This window comes from Pristis pectinata, chromosome 34 (genome assembly GCF_009764475.1).
Source record: "Pristis pectinata isolate sPriPec2 chromosome 34, sPriPec2.1.pri, whole genome shotgun sequence".
NCBI classification, from domain to species: Eukaryota; Metazoa; Chordata; class Chondrichthyes; order Rhinopristiformes; family Pristidae; genus Pristis; species Pristis pectinata.
Window position 1 is genome coordinate 13,814,764 of NC_067438.1, and position 27,553 is coordinate 13,842,316.

General features: G+C 46.7%; 1 protein-coding gene and 1 non-coding gene across 3 annotated transcripts in view; one reads left to right on the forward strand and one right to left on the reverse strand.

Moving 5' to 3' along the window:
- Positions 1 to 11,009: 11,009 nt before the first annotated feature.
- Positions 11,010 to 27,553, reverse strand: part of LOC127585941 (zinc-binding protein A33-like) — a 30,077-nt gene continuing 13,533 nt past the window's right edge. For both annotated transcript variants that reach the window (XM_052043697.1, XM_052043696.1), the window contains exons 5-7: positions 20,747 to 20,769; positions 17,726 to 17,841; positions 11,010 to 12,504 (exon numbers count right to left, since the gene is read on the reverse strand). In XM_052043697.1, the coding sequence (XP_051899657.1) occupies positions 11,960 to 12,504; positions 17,726 to 17,841; positions 20,747 to 20,769 (684 nt within the window). In that variant the 3' untranslated portion in view covers positions 11,010 to 11,959. The remainder of the gene's footprint in view (positions 12,505 to 17,725; positions 17,842 to 20,746; positions 20,770 to 27,553) is intronic.
- trnal-aag (transfer RNA leucine (anticodon AAG)) lies at positions 26,256 to 26,337 on the forward strand. Its single transcript has one exon. It is a non-coding gene; the product is annotated as a tRNA-Leu (tRNA).

Genomic DNA, 27,553 nt, shown 5'->3' on the forward strand with positions numbered 1-27,553 from the left:
TGTGCCATCCCGACAGATCATTTCCGCACAGGTACAACGAAATTAGTAAACTGGTTTATTATTGTCACGTGTACCGAGGTACAGTGAAGAACTTTGTCTTACATGCCATCCACACAGATCATTTCTTCACATCAGTACATTGAGGCAGTTCCGAGGAAAAGCAATAGCAGAATGCAGTACAAAAGGAAAACAGTGTTTATACCTATGGGTAAGTGCAAGGTCACGTATACAGTGGCGTGCAAAAGTTTGGGCAGCTCTGGTCACAATTTCTGTTGCTGTGAATAGCTAAGTGGGTAAAAGATTACCTGATTTCCAAAAGGCATAAAGTTAAAGATGACACATTGCTTTAATATCTTATGCAAGATTACTTTTTTATTTCCATCTTTTACAGTTTCAAAATAACAAAAAAGGAAAAGGGCCTGAAGCAAAAGTTTGGGCCCCCTGCATGGTCAGTACTTAGTAACACCCCCTTTGGCGAGTATCACAGCTTGTAAACACTTTCTGTAGCTAGCTGAGAGTCTAGGGCTTCTGGTTCTGTGCGATTCTTGGGATATCTTGCATGCACTGCTCTTTTGAGGTCTATCCATAGATTTTTGATGATGTTTAGATTGGGGGACTGTGAGGCCCATGGCAAAACCTTCAGCTTGTGTCTCTTGAGGTAGTCCATTGTGGATTTTGAGGTGTGCTTAGGATCGTTATCCTGTTGTAGAAGCCATCCTCTGTTCATCTTCAGCTTTTTTACAGACGGTGTGATGTTTGCTTCCAGAATTTGCTGGTATTTAATTGAATTCATTCTTCCCTCTACCTGTAAAGTGTTCCCTGTACCACTGGCTGCAACACAAGCCCAAAGCGTGATCGATTCACCCCCGTGCTTAACAGTTGGAGAAATGTTCTTTACATGAAATTCTGCACCCTTTTTTCTCCAAACTTTCCTGGTTTGTCACCACAAAATTCAGTGTCAGAAGTTTGCAAAGGAACATCTAAACAAGCCTGATGCATTTTGGAAACAAGTCCTGTGGACTGATTAAGTTAAAATAGAACTTCTTGGCCTCAGTGAGCAAAGGTATGTTTGGAGAAAAAAGGGTGCAGAATTTCATGAAAAGAACACCTCTCCAACTGTTAAGCACGGGGGTGAATCGATCATGCTTTGGGCTTGTGTTGCAGCCAGTGGCATGGGGAACACTTCACTGTTAGAGGGAAGAATTAATTCAATTAAATACCAGCAAATTCTGGAAGCAAACATCACACCTTCTGTAAAAAAGCTGAAGATGAAAAGAGGATGGCTTCTACAACAGGATAACGACATTAAACGCACCTCAAAATCCACAATGGACTACCTCAAGAGGCACAAGCTGAAGGTTTTGCCATGGCCCTCACAGTCCCCCAACCTAAACATCATTGAAAATCTGTGGATAGACCTCAAGAGCAGTGCATGCAAGACGGCCCAAGAATCTCACAGAACTAGAAGCCTTTTGCAAGGAAGAATGGGTGAAAATCCCCCAAACAAGAACTGAAAGACTCTTAGCTGGCTACAGAAAGCATTTACAAGCTGTGATACTCGCCAATGGGGGTGTTACTAAGTACTGACCATGCAGGGAGCCCAAACTTTTGCTTCGGGCCCTTTTCCTTGTTTGTTATTTTGAAACTGTAAAAGATGGAAATAAAAAAAGTAATCTTGCATAAAATATTAAAGCAATGTGTCATCTTTAACTTTATGCCTTCTTGAAATCAGGTCATCTTTTACTTGCTTAACTATTCACAGTTACAGAAATTCTGACCGGGGTGCCCAAACTCTTGCATGCCACTGTATATGTGTGCATTCACTGTGTGTGTGTGTGTGTGTGTGTGTGTGTGTGAGAGAGAGAGAGAGGGACCATGTATGCACACGTGCGCGTGTGTGTGTTTGCAGAGCCCACGTACATCTGTGTACTTATTTTCCACAGTAGAGCCTGGTCTCCAGTATTCTTGTGCTTCCTGGCCAATTAAGTAAGACCCTGCTTTGTCCAGACCATGTGGTAGCTGGTGAGCAGCGGGCAGCCAACATTAACGGAATCCATCCATCGGAGACAACTTCAACCCAGAAGGTAATGTTGTCCCCAGCCTCACCAACCCCGCGAACCCCCCCCAACCAACTGTAAGGTGCTCTTGTCACAGAGACTGACACTGCCCTGTGGTCTCTGCACAACAACTAGAACTCCCACTCCACCTCCCCTCTTTTGTCCACCTATCACTCCTCTGCTTTTCCCTCCTATCTATTTTCCTATCTTCAGTCCTGAAGAAGGGTCCTGACCTGAAACGTTGACTGCCTGTTCTTCTCCACGGATGCTGCCTGGCCTGCTGAGTTCCTCCAGCATCATCGTGTTTTTCAAATAGAACTCTTAGTGTTTCCCTTGGCCTCACCCCCTATCCTTCCACTACCTTCTGATCTGTCTTCCTCTACCTTTTGTTATTATTCATTTCTCGTTAACTGGGCATCTCTGGCAAGACCAGCACTTATCGTTCAACCCTGGTTGCCTTTGGGAAGATGTGAGGCCTAATGCAGGCCTTTATAATTTCAAAGACATTTCCGTATATTTAAATTTTATAACGCAGGACATATCACAACTCCTGCCTCATTACCTCACCAATTTACATCAACTTAAGCAAGCCATCCAAGATTTTTCTTTTTACCCAGTATCCAGCCCCTCAGAGTGCAATGGCAAAAGGCCCTTAAACCACACGTTTCCCCACAGAATCTCTGCAGTGGCTGCACTGAGCTTTGTTCAGTATATCCATCAGCATGTACCCCTGGACCTTAGAGTGCGCCGGTCTGTCACATTTGATCTTCGTGCATCTGAATGGCTTGCTGGTCTATTTCAGAGGGCGGTTGAAAGTCAGGTGTGAATCTGGGGTCACAAAAAAGTAGGGACAGATTTCTACCCCTGTAGGACAATTGATGAACTAAGTGGGTCTTTATAACAATCTAGTAGTTTCATGTCGCCATCACTGAAAAATGATATTTTAAACCTCAGATTATTTAATTAACTGAATTGTTATATTCCACCACTGTTGTTGTCAAGGGCAGGCACAGTAGTGTAGTGGTTAGCATAACGCTATTACAGCACCAGCGACCCAGGTTCAATTCCGGCCACCGTCTGTAAGGAGTTTGTATGTTCTCCCTGTGTCTGCGTGGGTTTCCTCCGGGTGTTCCGGTTTCCTCCCACATTCCAAAGATGTAAGGGTTAGGAAGCTGTGGGCATGCTATGTTGCTGCCGGAAGCCTGGCGATACTTGCGGGCTGCCCCCCAGGATACTCTACACAAAAAGATACATTTCACTGTGTTTCGATGTACATGTGACCAATAAAGATATCTTAGGGATTATTCTAGAGTTATGAAATTATAGGGCTATTCTCTTTGTAGCGACACAGGATAAGAGGAGACTTGATAGAGGTTTTTTTTACAAAATAAACTTTATTCATAATAAAAGACAAACTATATACAATTACAAAACAGTGCAAACCTTTACATTCTTGTACAAATCATTCATTAGTGTTACCTTTTTATATAGAAAACAGCACCGATGCCACACGTGGCTCCCTGGAAGCTACCTGGTCCCGTATTTACAATATTTAGGGGCTTTCTCCCTGACCCCTCCCCTCCCTCTCCAGTGGCAGAAGAACCCTAAACTGTAGTCCTTCCCCACTGAGCCTTTGCGTTGGCTGCTCCCAGCTTCAGTGCATCCCTAAGCACATACTCCTGCAGCCTGGAATGTGTCAGCCGGCATCATTCCCCTACAGACATCTCGCAGTGCTGGAAGACCAACAAGTTTCGGGCAGACCAAAGGGCGTCTTTCACCGAGTTGATGACCTTCCAGCAGCAGTTGATGTCCGTCTCTGTGTGTGTCCCCGGGAACAGCCCGTAGATCAGAGAATCCTCTGTTACACTGCTGCCGGGCATGAACCGTGACAAGGACCCTTGCATCTTTCACCACACCCTCCTTGCAAACCTACAGCCCGCAAAGAGGTGGGCGACCATCTCATCCCCAGCGCAGTCCTCCTGGGGGAAACGCGCACTGAGAGTGAGGTTCCAACCATACAGGAAGGATCTGACTGGGAGGGCCCCTCTCACCGCCAGCGAGGCGAGGTCTTGGTGCTTGTTGGTGAGTTCTGGCGATAAGACATTCTGCCAGATGGTCTGGACAGTCTGCTCAGGGAACCATCCCACAGTATCCATTGAGTCCTTCTCCTGCACTGCCTGATGGACTTGTGGTCAAAGGTATTGGTCTGGAAGAACTTTTCCATGAAGGACAGGTAGCGTGGCAGCGTCCAGCTGACTGGGACGCCGTGTGGCCATGGGGCCAAGCCTATCCTGATAGAGATGTATAAGATTATGAGGGGCATCGATAGTGTGGACAGCCATCACCTTCTCCCCAGGGCAGCAATGGCCAATACCAGAGGACGTCAGTTTAAGGTCAGAAGAGGAAAGTTTCGGGAAGATGTCAGAGATAGGTTTTTTACACAGAGAGTGGTGGGTGCCTGGAACACACTGCCAGGGTTGGTGGTAGAAGCTGATACAATGGGGAAATTTAAGACTCTTAGATTGGCACATGGAAGTAAGAAAAATGGAGGGTTATGGGCCGTGTAGGAGGGAAGGGTTAGAGTGATCAGGGATTAGGTCAGCACAACATTGTGGGCAGAAGGGCCCGCACTGTGTTGTACTGTTCTATGTTTTATAGATGGCAGACTTTAATTAAAATGAGAACGAGTCTTCAGGAAATATCACAACTTAACTTCAACTGATACTTTAAGGCTATTGAAACCAATCATTCTGTGTGGGACATACTGATTCTGTTGCATTGAAACTATGCAGAGGAAGACAATAGATGAATGTTTATGTTAATTGGTGGTCATTGAAAACTTCAGAATGAGATCAGGGAAGCTATTGTGGTCATCTACTGTATTAGCACATTGTTAAAGGTGTATCCCTGCCACTTAATGCAGATAAGATAAGATATCTTTTATTAGTCACATGTACATAGAAACACGCAGTGAAATACAACTCTTGCATAAATTGTTCTGGGGGCAGCCCGCAAGTGTCGCCACACTTCTGGCGCCAACATAACACGCCCACAACTTCCTAACCTGTACGTCTTTGGAATGTGGGAGGAAACCCACGCAGACATATGGAGAACGTACAAACTCCTTACAGACAGCAGCCGGAATTGAACCCGGGTCGCTGGCACTGGTAATAGCATTATGCTAACCGCTACACTACCGTGCCTGCACAGTTCAGGACAGGTCTGTTCTGTCACTTACTATTCTGGCTGGTTGTATATTCAGGGAGCCGTCCCTCAACATTGTAACAAAAGAGGAACCATATATTTTGAGTGCCTGCGTATTTTCTTAAAAGTTTACACTACTCAATATAACGACCACGGATGTTAACGTTTTTTGCACTGATTCTTCCTTTGTATATTTTTTATGAATAAAGTCTATTTTTGAAATAAAGAATATTTTGGGTGTTTGGAGTTTGTGCTCAGAAGCTCTCGGACCAGCCAGCAGTATTGAAAGGCGTTCTGCTAGTTGGGAAGTGTTAACCATTGTAAATATGTAATTTTGCAAAGTTACCTGTCTATATTCAAACTGTTAACATTAAGTAGGTGATTATAACTATTGAAATTGCAGTTAATCATTTATTGTTCTCTTTGTGTTCAAGAAGTATAAAATATTGTGTCAGGAGAGGAGAACTAGATTCTCTCTGGAAGATCTGCTGTGTTGAACAAGGACTTTTATATCTCCCAGTTACAGCTTCTGTGTGGCTCAGTTTGATCAGTCACAACAGTTGTAATGGGATTTGATCTCACATCTCACAACTGTTAGTTCTGCTTCTGGATTAAAATGTAACCACTGTACCTGGAGATGCCTCTGAATATCATCTTATCCATGAGATCTTGTCCCATTTTGATTAATCTGTTGACTAACCAAATTTCTTCTTGAGTCACAAGAGACTGCAGACGTTGGAATTTGGAGCAACACACAAAACGCTGGAGGAACTCAGTGGGTCAGGCAGCATCTGGGGAGTGAAATGGACGGTCAATTTTGGGTCAAGACCCTTCATCTGGAGTGAAAGATGAAAGAAAAGCTTCTGATGTTATTCCCACTCTCCGCACCCCCATCTGCCTATCACCCTCCCTTCACCCGGATCTACCTATCACCTGCCATTTCTTTCTCCACCCCTTCCCTCCATCTCTTCGTACTGGCTTTCCGTGCAGATGATGGGTCTCAACCCAAAATGTCAACTGTCCATTTCCCTTCATAGATGCTTTCTGACCTGCTGAGTTCCTCCAACATTTTCTGTGTTTCTTCTTGAGTCTTGTTTGTTGGTAGTGGGGTACTTGCTCATAAGTTATTGTCTCTTCACCTTTATCAATTCACCTGTTATACACATCTCCCCTCAAAAATCATCAACTGTGTCCAGTTCCCATATCCTCGCAACTAAGTCCATGTGTTGTAAATTAAAAATAAAAACAGAAAATGCTGGAACTTCACAGCAAGTGAGGCAGCAGCTGTGAAGAGGGAAAAAGAGTTCATGTTTCAGGTCGATGATCTTTCATGATCTAGGTAAAGTTAGAAATCAAAAAAAGAGTGCAGAAAATATTTACAAGGATGTTGCCAGGACTACAGGGCCTGAGTCATAGGGAGAGGTTGGCCAGGCTTTATTCCTTGGAATGTAGGAGAATGAGGGCCGACCTTATAGAAATGTTTAAAATTATGAGAGGCATAGATAAGGTGGACGGTAACAGTCTTTTCCCCAGGGTAGGGGAGTCCATAACTAGGCGGCATGGGTTTATGGTGAGTGGGGAAAGATTTAAAAGGGACCTGAGGGGCAACTTTTTCACACAGAAGGTGATGAGTATATGGAACGAGCTGCCAGAGGAAGTGGGTGAGGCAGGTACAACAGGATCATTGAAGAAGCACTTGGATAAGTACATGGAGGGGTGGGGCTTGGAGGGATATGGGCCGAACGCAGTAAATTGGGATTAGCTGGGTGGACAACATGATCGGCATGGACTGGTTGGGCCGAAGGGCCTGTATCGGTGCCTGATTGCTCTATGACCCGATCACTCTTAGAGCAATAAGGCACACATACAGATGTTTTAACTTGCAGAGGGATGGAGATCAAAAGGGACTGAATGGCACAAATGAAGCAGGTTGAGAGAGGGTGGTCTCGGCCTGTTAACCTTGGCGGATCTGCCCAGAGGAGATATAAACAGGTAATGGATAATAAGAGAGGAGAGAAAGAAAGAGCAAAGTTTGTGGTAAGGTTTCGACCTCCTCAATTTCCTGCCCATTTAGCTGTGGAGTTGTACAGTACAGAAATGAACTTTTTTGCCCATTTATGCTAATTCCATCTGCCTGTATTAGGACCGTATCCTACTATGCCTCGTCTATTTAAATATATGTCTAAATACCTCTAAAATGTGGTGATTGCATCTGGTTCCACCGCCTCCTCTGGTAGTGCATTCCAAATATGAGCCACTCTCTGTGTAACAACAGTTACCCCTCCAATCCCCTTTAAACCCTTCCTCTCAAGTTACTGTGATATCCTATAGCACTGTCCTTCCCTGTATCTTTGCTCATACGCTGATCCTTCAGTGACTCGCCACTGCCATCTATTGGGTGATACTGCACTTGCTTCAGTTCCATTCTTAACCCTCCAATGACAGGTAGAAAACACATGCATTGGCATTGCTTCAGTTGCCCTCAGGAATTCTACCATATATGCTGTTCCTCGCTGACTTTATCCAAATTAATGGCTTTAGTTTGACACATACACTATGACTTCCATTTCAGCCTCAGCTCCTCCTCTCTTGACCCATCTGATGTTCCGAAATAATCAGGTCATTTGTTCAACATCCAGCATTGGATGAGCAGAAATTCATTCCAACTGAATATTGGAAAGACTCCAACCCCGTGATTAGTCCCAATACCACCCACTATTCCATCACTCAGCCTCTCCCTGAAATTGGGCCAAACTCTTTGTGGCCTTGGCATCATATTTGATGTTCTGTTGGTTTTCATGCTTCATATTTACCAGTACTTATGGCCACCGATTTCCATTGTACATCCACACCCAATGCTGCCCCTTCCTCGCCGTATCTGATGATGAAACCCTCTGAGACCGACAGGTCCCTGTAATGTGTTGTAGAACAGAGGGGCCTAGGGGTACAAGTATATAGTTCCAGGGAATTGGCAACACAAGTAGACAGGGTGGTGAAGAAGGCTAATGGCACCAAGTGCCTTCATCGGACAGCGCATTGAGTACAGGAGTTGGGACGTCATGTTACAGCTGTTGAAGACATTGGTGAAACCACACCTGGAATATTGCATGCAGTCCCGGTCGTCACCCTATTGCAAGGATGTGATTAATTTAGAGACGGTGCAGAAAAGATTCACAGAGATGTTGCCAAGACTGGAGTGCTTAAGTTATAGGGAGAGACTGGATAGGCTGAAACTCTTTTCTCTGGGGCGTAGGAGGCTGAGGGGTGACCTTAGAATCACAGTCTTTTTCCCAGGGGAAAGATTTCACGCAGATCTGAGGGGGCAAGTTTTTCACTCAGAGGGTGTGGGTACATGGAACAGGCTACCAGAGGGAATGGTAGAGGCAGGTACAATTATGTCATTTAAAAGACATTTGGACAAGTCCATGGATAGGAAAGGTTGAAAGGAATATGGGCCAAATGCAGGCAAGTGGGGCTGGCTCAGGAAAACACCTTTTTCGGCATGGATGAGTTGGGCCAAGGAGCCTGTTCCTCTGCTGTCTAACACAATAACTCTATTCCAATGTGCTCCTGGTCAGTGTGGCATGTTTGAAGCGACTTCAAATGCTCAGCAATCAGGCGGTGTCACATATATTTTCTGGAACTCATGAAGGGTTGACGAAGAATAGGACCTGAAGCTGTTGTACTCTGATGCGTTTGACCCATTGTTGGTCTCCAAATACAAATGGGTGTCAATGTTCAGTATGGACTGGTTGGGCCCAAGGACCTGTTCCCATGCCGTCTCTCTCTATGATTCCATTACAGTCAGAACTGCGGATATGTACCTCACCTTCTATACATACCTATATACCTCACGCTGCCTTGGTGAAGCAGCCAGCATAATCAAAGACCCCACCACCCGGGCCATTCTCTCTTCTCTCCTCTCCCATCAGGCAGAAGATACAGGAGCCTGAGGGCACATACCACCAGGCTCAAGGACAGCTTCTATCCCACTGTGATAAGACTATTCAACGGGTTCCCTTATATGATGAAATGGACTCTTGACCTCACAATCTACCTTGTTATAACCTTGCACCTTATTGTCTACCTGCACTGCACTTCCCTGTAGCTGTGACACTTTACTCTGTATTCTGTTATTGTTTTTACCCTGTACTACCTCAATGTACTGTGCAATGAATTGATCTGTACAAACGGTATGCAAGACAAGTTTTTCACTGTACCTCAGTACAAGTGACAATTATAAACCAATACCAATACTTCAGTGCAAGGCCTGAAGCCATGCTACACCACAGCATTTGAATTTGGTAACATTTAGTTCTTACTGTAGAGGCTGCAGCTACATGACAGCATCTGACAGTAGTGGATGGGGTGTCCATTAAGTGGGCTTCTATGTCTTGTATGATATCACGCTTCCCGAGTGTTGTTGAAGCTGAACACATGCGGGCAAGTGGAGAGTATTGCAAGCCTACAAATGTCCTCGCAATCTTACTGTCTTTCTTTGATTTTGGTGGATATTAATCAGTCTGGAGAATGCAGACAAGGTAAAGCTGGGAATAATAGATCTGTACTGGACAGGGTAGCACAAAAGTGTGACAAGACAAACTGAGGAAAAGAAGTGGTATCAGAGGATGATTAGAGTTACAGAAAATCATTGAAAATACTTGTGACCTCAGGAAATACAGGGGCTAAAGGAAGGGAGTTTCCAGGACTCCCTGGCCGGCTGGAGGGCATAGCTTAAGGTGAGAGGGGGAACGTTTAAAGAAGATTTGGAAGGCATTTTTTTATATACACAGAGAGTGTTGGGTGCCTGGAACACACTGCCAGCGGAGGTAGTGGAAGCAGATATGATAGCAATGTTAAAGAGGCTTTTAGACAGGCACATGAACAGGCAGGGCATTGAGGGGATATAAATCACGTGTGGACAGCTGTGTAGTTTAAATTAGCATCATGGTTGGCACAGACATTGTGGGCCGAAGGGCTTGTTCCTGTGCTGTATTGTTCTCTGGGGAGAACTGATAGAAGGTTACAAAATTATGAGAGGCATAGATAGGGTAGACAGTCAGAATCTTGTTCCAAGGGTAGAAATGTCAAGTACCAGACGATATGCATTAAAAATGAGATGGGATAGATTTAAAGGAAATGTGCAGGGCAAGATTTTGTAGACAGGTAGTGATACGTGCCTGGAACAGGATGCCAGGGGCAGTGTTGAAAGCAGATATGAAATTGGGATTTAAGAGGCTGTTAGATAGGCACACAGACATGCAGTGATTGAAAGAACATGGGCACGCACGGTAGTGTAGCGGTTAGCGTAACACTATTACAGCACCAGCAACCCGGGTTCAATTCCGGCCACCGTCTGTAAGGAGTTTGTACGTTCTCCCCGTGTCTGCGTGGGTTACCTCCGGTTTCCTCCCACATTCCAAAGACGTACGGGGTTAGGAGATCGTGGGCGTGCTATGTTGGCACCGGAAGCGTGGTGACACTTGCGGGCTGCCCCCAGAACACTTCTACACAAAAGATGCATTTCACTGTGTGTTTCGATGTACATGCGACTAATAAAGATATCTTATCACGTGCAGACAGAAATGATTTAACTTGCCATCATGTTCAGCACAGATATTGTGGGCTGAACTCCTGTTGCCGTGCTGTACTGTCTACGGTCTATGAAAGGCTGAGCAGCAGGAGATAGGAGGTTTCAGAATGGCAGCCATAATGGGGAAATGGATGGATGCAGAGGGACACATTACATGATATTTGGCAGGAAAACTTTATTTAACTTTACAAGAACCATTCTCCACACATACTCCCCCACCCCCCAAACGGCATAGTACAAACAATTCTGCTCACAGCAACTTCAGATTGGATTGTGGATCCAGTAACTTTCCCTTACACAGTTGTTAAAAGCTGCCTCAGTTTGCCTCACAGAAGGCCTTTTAAGGTGATTAACAATACTCTTAAAACAACAAAAGTGCTTCACAGCTCAAAGCAAAGCTTTGCCACAGCAGCAATTGCAATAAGAGCTGCAATAAATGGGACCCACGCCTGTCTCCATCATGTCTTCAACCAGTGCAGGGATGAGTCACACCATCATTCAATGGCAAGGCGTCTTGCACCTTTTCATACTGGTGAATTCTGCAGCTGCTCGGTGAATTCCAATACGATTGAGGCTCACCAGTTCGACATAACGCATCGTGGACACCGTTTAGGAGGTTCTTTGCCTTGGAGAAGCTCTTGCCAGCAGCGACACTGAAGCGAGGTGCCTAGGATGGGCCTCGGGATTCAATCTCATGTTGCACCCGAAGCCCCAATTGTTCTATAGTGTGGCAGTGACTGTGCCCCCCATCACCCCCAAAGCTCACAAAATTCACAGGCTACCCCTCCAACAACCAGCATCAGATGCCCCAACTCTACAAATCTCCCTGCAATCCTATCAGGAGGGGAGCAACAACAGCTGACGTGATACAAACTGCTAGAGGGACTTAGCCGGTCAAGCAGCGTCTGTGAAGGCAAAGAAACGATCTAAGCACCTGTTGGACAACGGTCTTCAGCTCATTGTCACCAGCATTTTTAATGCTTAATGCCAAGGGTCAGAAGTCAAGGGGAAAAATCTCGGGTTTCGTTTATCCGTCTTAGAATTCCATTGGGAGGAGTTGCTCCTTAAGAACAGCCCCACGGACACCTTTCCAGGCACGTCAATGTCAGTGCGGCATGTGGTTACGCAGCCTGAGTGGCTCACAGCTGCCTTCCTTCTTGTTGTGGGGGTTGAAGAGCGGGAAGAGTTTCTGTGTGAACTTGTCCCGCAAGGTGTAGAGGTGGCACAGGCTGTTGGCATCATAGAAGGAGAGCTGCCCCTCCTCATAGCTCAGGTAGACGCGGATGGCGCGGGGCTTGTGGCGGAGAGGGAGGCTCCGGGCTCCTGGCCCGCCGAGGTTGACCAGCGTACCGTCGGTCAGCTCCAGCACCCAGTAGCCTCCCTGCGCCGTGAGCGGCCCGGTGATCAGCCGGTCGGCCGACTCGCTGACCACCCCGAGGACACAGGCGCGGTTGTCTCCGAGCTCCACGTCCCAGTAGTGACGCCCCGACTGGAAGCTGCTGCCGGCCAGGACGCACAGCCAGTAGTTGAAGCGCTGGGGGCCCAGCGCGCAGTCCCGCCGCTTCTCGCCGTCTATCACGCTGCAGAGGTCCTCAGACAGGACAAGGCGGGGGTGGGCTGTCCTGGCGTCCAGCTTCAGGACCTCACGGGCTGAAAGGCACAGGAGCTTGGTCAGTGGACTTCGTCCGCTGCTGCGGAGCGCACAGAGGTTACACCCGCCCCCACCTCGTTACCAGAGACCCTCACTCGCCGACGACGCAGAAAGTGCGTCGCTCTGGGGCTTCACGCCATTACTCGAGACCCTCATTGTCCCACCACTGCAGAGCTCACCAAATGTAACGCCGGAACAGCCCCTCCCACTCCATACCCGAGACCCTCGCTGTCCACCACTGCAAGATTACTTTGTGTAACTAACAGGATGCTGGAGGAACTCAGCGGGTCAGGCAGCACCTGTGGGGGGAAATGGACAGTCAATGTTTCGGGTCGAGAAACTTCATCTGGAGGATTGAGGGGTGACAGCCAGTACAAAAAGATGAAGGGGGGGGTGAAGCAAGTGCTGGCAAGCGACAGGTGGATCCAAGTGGTGGGGGTGACAGGCCGATGGGGGAGGGGTGGAAATAATGACTGGGAAGTGATAGGCGAAGTAAACAGAGGGCTGCAGATGATGGGGTCTGATAGGAGAGGAAGGTGGAGCACGGAACCAAATAAGGGAGGTGGGGGGTGCAGATGGGAACAGTGGGGGGAGGGGACCCAGTGGGAGGAGTGTGTGTGTCATTGGCAGATGGAGTCGGTGGGGGAGAATAGGGGGGAACTGGGTAGATCAGGAGACAGAAAAGGGAGAGAGGGGGATTAGTTTACCTGAAATCGGACAATTCAATGTTCATACCGTTGGTTTGTGGACTACCCAGGCGGAATATGAGGAGCTGTTCCTCTAATTTGCATTTAGCCTCATCCTGGCAATGGGGAGGCGGAGGACAGACAGGTAGGTGTGGGAATGGGGAGGGGAATTAAAATGGCTGGCAACCGGGTGCTCCATGTCGGAGGCTGATTCCATTACCCGAGACCCTCACTGTCCATCACTGCAGAGCACCAAGTGTGTGTAACACTAAGATACCTCTCCACTATCAGAAATCTTCATTGCCATTGCTACAGAACATTGAGCATGTGTAACACAGAGACTCCTCGCTGACTATAGAAGCTCACAATTCATTAGTGAAGAGCTCAGACTGGGACACACCCTCAGAATGCGGTAGCGTCATTGCAACGCAAGAGACCATTCAATCCACCGATTTGTTGCCAGTTCTTTTCTGGGTAATCATAGAGTCAGAGAGCAGTACAGCACAAATACAGGCCCTTCGGCCCAACTAGTCCATGCCAACCACGCTTTCCATCTAGTTAGTCCCAATTTCCTGCGTTCAGCCCATATCCCCCTTAGCACCTCCCCTCCAGATATCTATCCAAGTGCTTCTTAAATGATACTATTGTACCTGCCTCAACCACTTCCTCTGGCAGCTCATTAGATATACTCACCACCCTCTGCAAGAAAAAGTTGCCCTGCAGGTCCCTTTTAAATCTTTCCCCTCTCACCCTAAAGCTATGCCCCCTAGTTTTGGACTCTCCTACTCTGGGGAGAAGACTGTTTCAACTTATCTATGCCCCTCATGATTTTAAAAACTATATAAGGTCACCCCTCATTCTCCTACATTCCAAAGAATTATGACCTAGCTTGGCCAACCTCTCCCTATAACTCAGGTCCTCTAGTCCTGGCAACATCCTCGTAAATCTTTTCTGTACTCTTTCCAGTTTAACCACGTCTTTCCTATAACAGGATGACCAAAACTGTGCACAGTACCCCAAGTGCGGCCTCCCCAATGACTTATACAACTGCAACATAATGTCCCAACTCCTATACTCAATGCCCTGACTGATGAAGCCCAGCGTGATAAATACCTTTTTCAGCACCCTGTCTTATGATGCCACTTTCAATGAACTCTGCACTTGTACCCCTGGGTACTTCTGTTCCATTACACTCCCTAGTGCCCTACCATTCATAGTACAAGTCCTATGCTGGTTTGACTTTCCAAAATGCATCACCACACACTTATCTGTATTGAAATCCATTTGTCACTCCTCAGCCCACTTCCCTCACTGATCAAGAGCCCGGTAATCTACGATAACTTTCTTCATGATCAACAACACCTCCTAATTTCACGTTATCTGCAAACTTACTGATCAAGCCTTGTGGATTCACATCCAAATCATTTATATAAATAAAGAATAACAAGGGTCCCAACATCGATCCCTGCGGCACACCACTAGTCACTGGTCTCCATTCTGAGAAACAACCTTCAACCACCACCCTCTGATTCCTACCTCCAAGCCAATTTTGAATCCTCCGAACCAGCTCTGCCTGGATTCCATGGGACAACCTTCCACACCAGCCTGCCAGAAAAGACCTTGTGGAAGGCCTTGCTAAAGTCCAAACAGACAACATCCACTGCCCTACCCTCATCTGCCCTTTGTTACCTTTTCAAAGGACTCTGTTTGATTTGTCAAACTCAACTTCCCATGCACAAAGCCATGCTGACTTCTCCTAACCAGACTCTGTCTATCCAAATGCTGGTAGATCCTGTCCCTCAGAATTCCATCCAGTAACTTCCCCACTACTGACGTCAGGCTGACCAGCCTGTAGTTCCCTGGCTTGTCCTTGCTACCCTTCTTCAGTCAGTCCCATTCCTCAACTGTTACATCCAATTTCTATCTGAAATTATTGACAGTCTCCACTCTGTTAGGTCATTACCACTCACTGCTTACAAAGTTCCTCATCAGATGTGCTCTGCATTTTGGGACATCAAATCCTGGCAGGATGTTAGAGTAAATGGGAGAGACCTTAAGACCTTGGGGTGCAAGTCCCTAGTTCTCTTAAAATGGCAGCACAGATGGATTGGCTAGTTCAGAAGCCATTTGGCATGCTTGCCTTCCCATAGTCTGAGGTATTATTAGAGTTGGGACGTCACCATGCTGCTTTGCAAGACATTGGTTCAACCGTATTTGGAGTATTGTGTGCAGTTCTGGTTTCCACTTGCAGAAGAGATTCACCAGGATGTTGCTTGGAATGGAGGGCTGTAGTTACAAGGAGAGATCAGATAGGCTGGGTTTGTTCTCACTGGAATGTAGAAGGCTGAGGGCTGACCTGATAGAGGTTTATATGATTATGCAATGCACAAATAGGACAGGTAGTCAGTGTCTTGTTCTTGGGATTGGGGAGTCTAAAACTAGAGGGCACAAGTTTAAGATGCGAGGGGAGAAATTTAAAGGAGATCTGAGGGGCAGGTTTTTCCACATAGAGTGCAGTGATTATATGGAATGAGCTGCCAGAGGTACTGGTATTGGTTTATTATTGTCACTTGTACCGAGGTACAGTGAAAAGCTTGTCTTACAAACTAATCGTACAGGTCAACTTATTACACAGTGCAGTTACACTGAGTTAGTACAGAGTGCATTGATGTAGTACAGGTAAAACAATGACAGTACAGAGTAAAGTGTCACAGCTACAGAAAAAGTGCAGTGCAATAAGGTGCAAGCAACAACAAGGTAGATCGTGAGGTCATAGTCCATCTCAATATATAAGGGAACCGTTCAATAGTCTTATCACAGTGGGGTAGAAGCTGTCCTTAAGTCTGGTGGTATGTGCCCTCAGGCTCCTGTATCTTCTACTCTATGGAAGAGGAGAGAAGAGAGAATGACCCAGATGGGTGGGGTCTTTGATTATGCTGGCTGCTTCACCAAGACAACAAGAGGTAAAGACAGAGTCCAAGGAGGGAAGGTTGGTGTCCGTGATGCGCTGGGCTGTGTCCACAACTCTCTTGCGGTCCTGGGCAGAGCAGTTGCTGTACCAAGCTGTGATACATCCAGATAGGATGCTTTCTATGGTGCATCGGTAAAAGTTGGTGAGAGTCAAAGGGGACAAACCAAATTTCTTTAGCCTCCTGAGGAAGTAGAGGCGCTGGTGAGCTTTCTTGGCCGTAAAGGCAGATATAATTAGAATGTTTAAAAGGCATTTGGACAGGGATAAGAAAGGAGAGGCATGTTGGCCTAATGCAGGCAGACAGGCATTGCAGTTGGCATGGATAAGTTGGGCTGCGGGGCCTGTTTCTGTGCTGTACAGCTCTCTGACAGTGTCTCTTACCCAAATTCTACCCATCATCTGGTCCCTATACAATCAGATATTGGGAACGGCTTTTCTTTGCCCATTTATCTGATCCTGCCATAACCTTATTCACCTCTTTCAAATCTCCTCTCCATTTCTTGTTCCAAGGAGAACAGCCCAACTTCTCCAATTGAGCATTGCAGCCAAAATCCCTCATCCCTCAAACTATTCCAGTAAACCTGCTCCATCTCCTCTCAATGACATCGGTGTGCTTCCTACGGCACGGTGGCCAGAACTGAACACAATGCTCTGTGACCTACCCGCTATTACACAGTGTAGTAACCCAGAGGCCTAGGTAAACAAATCAGAGCTACAAGTTCAAACTGCAAATGATTCATCAGCAGAGGAGGGAGGTGGTGATCAGGAGGAGGTCTCTTTCCTCATGTTTGACCTGGTGTCATGAGAGTTCACAGGGTGTGAAATCATTGTGGAAGAGTTCCCTCCAACTCATCTTTCATCTGGACACAGTGCAGCCCTTCATTCTCAACATTGAATTCAATTTCAGATAACCAGCCTTTCCAGTTTATGTCATAACTGTTGTTCCATTCCTCTCTCCATAGATGCTGCCTGACCCGGAACATATTTCCAGCATTCTGTTGTATTTCATAATCTTTGCAGGTGCAAACTTTTACACCTCACAGTTGCAGCAGTATTTTCTCTATCATTTGTCTTCTCTCTACACCTCCCACAGACAGATCAGCTGCGATTAACAAGCATTCACCTCCTTCCCATAGCTGCCACCAACAGCCTGTGTCTCCATCCTATCCAGACTCTCCCACTGTTCACCCAGTCTAACCCTCAGCCTGAATTTCACATTCAATTTCCAACTTTTCCCTGTCTTTGATCTGAAACATTAACCCTGTCTCTTTTTCTCTCCAGATGCTGCCTGACCTGCTGAGTATTTCCAGGATCTTGTGTTTTCATTTCACCATGTGGGACAAAGCAGCCCATCTCTGCCACCATGTACACGCACTCCCTCCCTCCGCCAACAGCTCACAGTGGTCAAGTCTCTGGAGTGGGATTTGGAACGCAAAACCTCCCAAGAAGGATGTGTGCTTCCACTGAGTCATGGCTCATTACAAACCCCCACGTAATGGATAAACTAACAGTTTGCCCACACTAACCCCCACCACCCCACCCCCATGAAGAAGGATCACTTACCTGGTACAAGTGCTTTAAGTTCATCCCAGATTTTAACGTAGCGGAAAGGTGTGATAATGGAATCAGTGTGAAGGTCAGTGGGAATGTCCACTGGCGCGATGTGTTTCTGCTTGCACCTGGAACACAGGATGGGAAGCTTGTTGACAGGAAGGGAGCTTTGCAGAAACAAAAATCACCCAAACTTCGCCGCACCTCTCTTGAATCTGAGCCCTGAAACAAGCAGCCTGCTGACACTGTGGCTGCTTCCTCCAAGCAACTTCAGACAGCGGGAGCTAGAGAGGAGAGTACTCAGCCAAGAGCACCGGCCAACCCCAGAACTGTGCTCAGTTAAAGTAAAATAAGAAAGGATGAATGCCTTTGAAATGCACTCTGCAGTCAACAGTTTATTTTTATTGTTGGAGGGCAGTCATTTCCCAGTACCCCAGGAACTGTAGCAGCCAAATTGTTCACAGTAAGGTCCCATTAAATGTGACAATGACCAGATTTTGGATAGTGGTTAAGATATAAATGTTGGTGAAAATGTTGCTGTGGGATCTTACACAGGGACCACCTTGGTTTAACATGTCACCTGGTGGAGCATCAGCCTGGATTTGTGCTCAAGTTGCTGGGAGCTCAGACTTAAACCAATGAATTTTAAATGAAGCAGGGCTCTACCAAGTGAGCCACAGATTACATGTGTTCCACAGCCATGGTTTCTGGGAAGCAATCGGGAACTGGAAGCCCTGACCAGTCAGTCCTCTGGTCCCCATCTAATCCAACTGGCCCCATCTCCAGTTTCCCCCCCACCCCCCCAACCCTCCGTCTGCCTACCACCCACACACTCCTCCCACTGGATCCCCTCCCCACCTCTCGCCCTTTATTCCATGCTGCACCATCCTCTCCTATCGGATTTGATCATCGTCAGCCCTTTTTCACTTCCACCTATCACCTCCCAGCTTCTGACATCGTCCCTGCCCTCATATCTACCAATCACCCCCTCACCTGGATCCACCTATAGAACACAGAAGAGTACAGCACAAGAACAGGCACTTTGGCTTACAGTGTTGTGCTGAATTAATTAAACTAGTAGTTAAATACCTAACTAAACAAATCCCTTCTGCCTACACAATGTCCATATCTCTCCATTCTCTGCATATTCATGTACCTCAGAGCCTCTTAAATACCCCTATCTTAATTGCCTCCACCACCACACTAGGCAGTGCATTCCAGCCACCCAACACTCTCTGTGTAAAAAACTTACCCCCTCTCACCTTAAATGCACATCCTCTGTTATTAGACATTACAGCTCTGGGAATAAGATACCAGCCATCTATTGTATGCTTCTCATAATCCTCTATCAGGTCTCCCCTCAGCCTCTGTCACTCCAAATAAGACAACCGTTTGTCCAACGTGGAGCATTGGCTGGTTGGCAGGAAGCAAAGAGTGGGAATAAAAAGATCTTGTTCTGGTTGGCTACCAGTTACTAGTGGTGTTCCGCAGGGGTCGGTGTTGGGGCCGCTTCTTTTTACCTTGTACATTAACGATGTGGATGATGGAGTAAATGGTTTTGTGGCTAAGTTTGCGGATGACACCAAGATAGGTGGAGGAGTAGGGAGTATTGAGGAGACAGGAAGGTTGCAGAGAGACCTAGATAGTTTAGGAGAATGGGCAAGGAAATGGCAGATGAGATTCAATGTTGAGAAATGTGCAGTTGTACACTTTGGAAACAGAAATAAACGGGCAGATTATTATCTAGAAAGAGAGAAAATTCAAAGTACAGAAGTACAAAGGGACTTGGGGGTACTCGTGCAGGATACCTTAAAGGTTAACCACCAGGTCGGATCGGTGGTAAAGAAAGCGAATGCTATGTCGGCATTCATTTCGACAGGTATAGTGTATAAAAGTAAGGAAGTGTTGATGAGGCTCTACGGGGCACTAGTGAGGCCTCATTTGGAATACTGTGCACAGTTTTGGGCCCCATATCTTAGGAAGGATGTGCTGATGTTGGAGAGGGTTCAGAGGAGACTTACGAGGCTGATTCCCGGAATGAAAGGGCTTACGTATGATGAGCGTTTGTCGGCTCTTGGACTGCACTCACTGGAGTACAGAAGAATGAGAGGGGACCTCATAGAGACATTTAAAATGTTGAAAGGACTGGACAGAGTAGATGTGGCTAGGCTGTTTCCCTTGGTGGGTGAGTCCAGGGCCAGAGGGCACAATCTTAGAATTAGAGGGTACAGTTTTAAAACAGAGATGAGGAGAAATTTCTTTAGCCAGAGGGTGGTTAATTTGTGGAATTCCTTGCCAGGTACAGCAGTGGAGGCCAGATCATTGGAGGCGTTTAAGGAAGAGATAGATAGATATCTAAATAGTCGGGGTATCAAGGGAAATGGGGATAAGGCCGGAAATTGGGATTAGAATAGTTTTTTTTTCCTCCCCCCCCATTTCTCATTTCTTTTTCTTTTTTCCCTTTTCCTTGGAGCAGACTCGATGGGCCGAATGGCCTACTTCTGCTCCCTTGTCTTGTGATCTTGTGAACCTCACCTTATAGCACCTGCTCTCTAATCTAGGCAGTATCCTGTAAAACTCTTCTGCACCCTCTCCAAAGCCTCCACATCCTTCCCATACTGGGGCGACCAGAATTAAATGCAATATTCCAGATGCGGCCTAACTAGAATTTTAGAAAGCTATCACCTGCCAGCTCTTGCTCCACCCCTTCCCTCCACCTTTTTATACTGACCATCTTTCCTTTTTCCAGTCTAGGTGAAATGTCGACTGTCCATTCCTCTCCATAGATGCTGCCTGACCCACTGATTTCCTCCAGTGCTTTTCGTGTGTTGCACCAGTCAGTCCTCTTCCTGGTCCACAAGTGTCCTGGCTGCTAATAACTGGGGTTGTTACCTGGGATGAGACCAACTCTCTCAGGGCAGATCGTGGAGTGAACGTGGGAACACACAGGTCCTTCAGGGCTGTGAACTCCCCCCACACAACCACTAATGTGAACTAACGGGCCACGTGCTGAAAATCACTAAAGCCACGTACCTGTCCAACAGCTGCTTGATGTCCTAAAAAGTTAAAAACAAAGTTTTATTCCTCACAAAATGATCATTTAACTCACAAATAAAATAAATTGAGCATTTATCACATGAACAAGAAACTTGTGGTGGGATCCCCATGGAACAGGATTAAAGAACTTAAAGGGAGATGGTTTGTTCAACTGAGTGACAGGAAGGGGAGTGAATAATGAACAGTCATGGGCTCGGGTCCAGAGCAGAAGTCAAAATGTTCCTCAGAATGAACAGGGAATTCAGCTAAGAGAAGATAGAACATACAACTAGATCACAGAACAGTACAGCACATGAACAGGCCCTTCGGCCCTTGATGTCTGTGCCAAACATGGTGCTGAATTAAACTAAATCTCTTCTGCCTGTACATGATCCCTATCCCTCCATTCCTAACAGCCTCCTAAACGCCCCTATCGTACTTGCATCCACCACTACCCCTGGCAGCCTGTTCCAGGCACCCACCACTCTCTCTGTACAATAAACTTACCCTGCACATCTCCTTCAAACTTTCCCCCTCTCAGCTTCAATGCATGTCCTCCAGTATTTGATATTTCTACCCTGGGAAAAAGATCCTGACCGTCGACCTATCTGTGCCTCTCATAATGTTACGAACTTCTATCAGGTCTCCCCTCAGCCTCCAACACTCCAGAGAAAACAACCCAAATTTGTCCAACCTCTCCTTGTAAGCCTCATCTGCAGTCTTTCCAATGCCTCCACAACCTTCCCACAATGGGGCGACCCGAACTGCACACAACACTCTAAGTGCGGCCTAACCAAAGTTTTATAAAGCTGCAACGTAGCTTCCTTACTCTTATACTCAATGCCCCGACCAATGAAGGCAAGCATGCCATATGCCTTCATTACCACCCTATCTACTGTGTGGCCACTTTCAGTGAGGTATGGATTTGAACTACAACATCCCTCTGTGCATCAACCACTCCTGTGATTGGAAGACAAACATCCCAACTGTAAGTAGGATTTGCCGCTCTGTCCAAATTCATTGGGGATTTAAAAAATGGATCAATGGCTGTTGCATTCATTACCCAAGTCTTGCAAGTTAACTCTTAGAATATTCAATTAGCCAAGAGCCAATCCAGGGGATCGATCTTTCTTTCAGGTGATGTCGGTGTCACTGGCAAGGGCAGCGTCTACCACCCCTCCCTCACAGCCTTTTAACTCAGCCATTCCTCAAGCTATTTCAGAGGGATTTAAAAGGCAACCCCATTACTATGGGCTGGAATCATGTATAGGGCAGACTCTGCAAGGAAGGTAGATTCCTTCCCAGTCCAGAAAGGTGGGTGTTAATCACAATACATGGGAACATAGGAACAGGAGTAACCCATTTCGGCTTTGGAACCTGCTCCACCATGCAATATCATTATGGTGGACTGTCCATATTCAGTCCATGGTTCAAGTGTTCGCCCCACATCCCTTGATCCTTCTATAAGAAAAACATCCAACTCCATCACACAAATATTTAACGACTTGGCTTCAACTGATTTCTGTGGTAGAGGATTCCACAGGTTCAAAAGTTACTGGGAGAAGATCCTTCTCCTCATCTCAGTTTTAAATAGACAACCCTTATCCTTAGACTGTGACCCTGGTCCTGGGCTCCCTGCCTTCCTGAACATCCTTCCTGGATCTAATCTGTCCAATCCTATTCGAATTGTGTTGGCTTATATGATATTCACTCTTTCTCCTAAACCCAAGTGAATTTAAGCCTAACTGACCCAATCTCTCTTCATATATCCATCCTGCCATCTCAGGGATCAATGAAACTATGCTAAACTCCCTCCAGAGCAAGAACATATCTCCTCAGATGTGGAGATCAAAACTAGGTATAATATTCAAGTTGCAGTCTCTCCAAGGCTCTGTACAATTGCAGCAACACAATCCTGCTCCTACACTTGAATCCTCTTGCTACGAACACAAGAAAATAGGAGCAGGAGTAGGCCACTCACCCCCTCAAGCCTGCCCCACCATTCAACTAGATCATGGCTGATCTATGCTGGCCTCAACTTCACTTCTGTGCCAGTTCCTCATCACCCTCAGTGCCTTGATTTTTGAAATATTTACCTGTGCCCACCTTAAATACATCTAATGATCTGGCTTCCACCATGCTCAGGGGCAGAGGAGTCCAGAGATTCACCACCTCCAGCGAAGAAATTTCTCTGCACATCAGTTTTAAAGGACTGAACTCTTATTTCGGAGCTATGTCCCCTTGTTCAAGACTCTCCATCGATGAAAATCTACACTGTCAAACCTCCTGAGTATATTATATGTTTGGATTAGGTTACCCCTTATTCTTTTAAACTTTAAGGAACACAAAATCAAACTTCCTAGTTTCTCTTGATAGAACCACCTTCTCATCCCAAGAATTAGCCCAGTGAATCTCCTTTGCACTGCCTCCGATGTCAATCTATCTTTCATAAGGTAAGGGGACCAAAACTGTGCACAGTATTCCAGGGTTGGCCTCCCAACACCCTGTACAACTCTAACAAAACCCCCCTATTCTTACATTCCAACACCCCTCACAATGAAGGCCCACATGCCATTTGCCTTTTCGGCTACTCGTTGGGCCTGCTGATAACTTTTTGTGATTTAAGCACTAGAACACCCAAGATATCTCGAGCTTCACTTATTTGCAATCTGTCTCCATTTAGGTAATAATCCACCTTTTAATTCCTCTTGCCAAAGTGCATGACCTCACATCCCCACATTAAACTCCATTATGCCAGCGTAGCATTATCTGCCTGAATCGCCTGGTGCATCTGCATGCTGACCTTCAGTGACCACCCAACTCACACCTCATCCCTAACAATTTCCTTTCTTTAGGTTCGGGACCCTAGTCTTAGAACCTCGCTCAACACTTAGTGAAGAAATTCAGTCACCATTTATGGCTTTTTATTCTGTTAGCACCTCCCAAGTCAATGACCTTGACCATCACGAGGGTCAAGGAGAGCAGGTACATTGGAATGCCACCACCTGCAGGTTCCCCTCTTGAGTAACACACCACCCGAGTTGGAAATATATCACCGATCGTTCATTGTTGCTTGGTCTAAATCATGGAACTTCTTCCACAAATGGACTGTGGGAGCCTTCACCAGAGGGACTGCAGCAGTTCAAAAAAGGTGACACCCACCACTTTCTGAAGGGGCAATAAATGCTGGCCTTGCCGATTCTCAATCTTTAAAACACAGGTGCATAAATAAATAAAAATAATTTAGTTATCAGAGTTCAAATTCCCAAGCTATTGTGGGATTTGAACTCACACCTCAGGACTACTGGATCTGACCAACAGCGAAGCTCTCCAGTATATACGCAGGGACTTCGTAAAGGCGAGCTGCAAGGAAATGAAAGGAGCCCACAGATAGGAACTCTTGGTTCATAGTGTCCCAGTTTGTGGGAGCCCATCCAAAGCTCGCGGAGTCACGTGAGAAGTAGAGAGCACCCCATTTGGATGGACAGTATGTGTGCATGAGTGCGTGTGCGTATGTGGGTGTGTGTACGCTTTGGATCAGTATGGCTGATGTTGGGAGTCCTACAGGACCTTGGAGCCACCATTCAATGCATTGGAATGAAGTCCACAGCCCTATGTAGCATTGAAGGGATCAATAAACAAACTCATTCAGATCAATGTGTGTGTGCAGGGGTCCCCGAGGGAGGAGGGAAGGGGAGACTGGGGGGGGGGGGGGGGGGGGGGGGGAAGCAGTCAGCGATACGAGTCAACAGATGGACTAATATAGTCTTCCTTCTGAAAACTGAAACCTTATGTATGTGTTATTTGTGCCCGAGACCGATTTAGGAAAAAGCCTTCCCAGTTAAGAGCATCAGCGAATCATGGTCGAGGAATGCCTTGAGCTCCCAGAGCAAAGTCCAAGAGCTTTTGCTGTTTGCAGTGAACCCAGAGGCACACATCGGTAACACAGTTAATGAACCAATATCCCGCAGCCCGTTGTACTACCCCTCGTTATTCATTGGAATACTTTACCCCAGAGTTCTGTGGAGGCAGAGTCCTTAGATCTACCAACGCAGAGATTGATTTATAGATATCTAAACCACAAGGGATTCATGGGGTGCGAGGAGAATATGGGAAAGGACAGCGGGGGCCAAAATTGGACCAGCCATCATCTTATTGAATGGAAGAACAGGCTTCCTCCATCCACTGAAAGTACCGACAGACCAGGAGAGAAATTGAAGAGTTAGTCTTCAACTGTACACACATACCAACACATGCTTATAAAGTGCTTTCCCTAGATATACCATTCCTGTTTGGTTCACACACAGCAATATATGTTTTTATAGAGCCATTCATGCACATGCTGCCCCTTACGGCACTCACAAAAGAAAAATCGGGGGTTAGTATTTACATGCTGTACTATAATAAAAGATCTTGCAGTCGCAATCAGAACAGTTTTCCAAGGGGTAGTTATGAACCTTACCTGGACCGATGGAGTGAAATCTGCTTTTCCCTGCAGCTTACTGCAGCATTCAGAGTGTTCACCATCAGTTACATTTGATGTTATTTTAGGAAAAGTTGCTGCCATTTCCTGCCAGTGCAGCTTGCTATCTACTACAAAGAGATGGAGGATGATTGATTGAGACACAGCCAGGACAGTGGTGTGGCTGGTAGAGCCGCTGCCTCACAGTCCCAGCAGCGGCAGTTCGATCCTGCCTTTGGGTGCTGTCTGTGCAGAGTTTGCACGTTCTCCTTGTGACCTAGTGGGTTTCCCCTGGGTGCTCCAGTCTCTTCCCACATCCCAAAGGCATGCGGGTTGGTAGGGTAATTGGCCGCTGTAAATTGCACCTCGTGCATAGTGGGTGATAGAATTTGGGGGGAGTTGGTGGGAAACTGGGGAGAGTAAAATGGGATTAAGGTAGAATTAGTGCTGGTGGGTGCTTATTGGTTGGCACGGACTCAGTGGGTTAAAGGGCCTGTTTCCCTACTGTATGGATCACACATGGGTAAAGGTGAAAATTGTGGACCACACAGCTGTGGGGTCATAGGAAGATAAGCACAGAAACTGGCCCTTCAGCCCACAAAGTCTGTGCTAACCATCAACCATCCATTTATACTAATCTTGTTTTATTTTTCTTCCCCCTGCATTCTCAACAACTCTACCCTGATTCTTCCGCTCACAAGCACACTAGGGGGCAATTTCTAGCAGCCAATTAACCTACCAACCTGCATGTCTTTGGGATGTAGGAGGAAAGAGGAGCACCCGGGGGAAACGCACACAATTACGGGGAGAAATGTGCAAACTCCACACAGACAGGACCAGAGGTCAGGATGGAACCCTGGTCTCTGGAGCTATGAGCGAGTGGCTCTGCCAGCTGTGCCACTGTGCTGCCCAGTGATATCACCTTGGGGCCGACATCAGGTCCTTCTCGTAAAGCATTCCCAACAGCAGAAATGGAATGAGTTGGGCAGGCTAGGACTTTATTCCTTGGAATGTAGGAGACTTGGAGGGTGACCTTACAGAGGTGGTAGTGTGGCCAAGTGGTCAAAGGCGCTGGATTAAGGCTCCAGTCTCCACAGAGGCATGGGTTCAAATCACACCACTACCATTATGTAGGTATGCACCATACCTACTGCACCCAATATTTATGGGCAGGCATGGTAGTGTAGCGGTTAGCGTAATGCTCTACAGCGCCAGCGACCCGGGTTCAATTCCAGCCAGTGTCTGTAAGGAGTTTGTATGTTCTCCCCGTGTCTGCGTGGGTTTCCTCTGGGTGCTCCGGTTTCCTCCCACATTCCAAAGACGTACGGGTTATGAAGTTGTGGGCATGCTATGTAGGCGCCGGAAGCGTGGCAACACTTGCAGGCTGCCCCAGAACACTCTACGCATAAAGATGCATTTCACTGTGTGTTTTGATGTACATGTGACTAATAAAGATATCACATCTTATTTTAAAAATCATGAGATAGGGTGAATGCACACACTGTTTTTCCCAGGGAAGGGGAACTAAAAACTAGAGGGCATAGGTTTAAGGTCACAAGTGAAAAATTTAAAAGGGACTGGGGGGGGGGGGGGGGGTAACTACTTCACGCAGAGGGTGCAGTGTATATAGAACGAGCTGCCACAGGAAGTGGTTGAGGCAGGTACAATAACAACATTTAAACAACATTTGGGTAAGCACATGGATAGAAGGGGTTTGGAGGGATATGCGCCAAACAGGGGAAAATGGGACTAGCTTGGTGGGCACCGTGGTCGGCATGGACAAGCTGGGCTGAAGGGCCTGTTTCTGTTTTGTTTTACTCTATGAATCCCTGGAATTAATCTAATATCAGGCAGGAACACCACTGGATTCCTCCATCACTCCTTAGTCCACCAGTCACCTCGCGGTCCTGTCTCCCCCCTCTCCTCTTTATACGGACCATCTCCCCTCTCAGTCCTGATGCAGGGATTTGGCCCAAAACATCAACAGTTTCTTTACCCCCAACAGATGCTGTTCCCCTGCTGAGTTCCTCCAGCAGTTTGTTTGTTGCTCCAGATTCTAGACTCTGCAGTCTCTTGTGTCTTCAACACCACTGGACGGGTGTGGGGATGGGAGTGTGGGATGTCTGCTCATTATTGCTTTCAGGGATCTCAGTGACTTCACACTTGAGCGTGTCATGGGGACTGTAAAGATCCCTGGGCAGCAGCAGGAGAACTGGTCAGATCCCTGGGACAAAAGGACGCAGCCGGCCAGGACTTCCCTTCAGCAGACAGGCCCCAAGTCTCGGCGAGAAACACTCTCATCTTAGTCCAGATGCTGTGGTTCCAGCCTCACTGTAGGGATT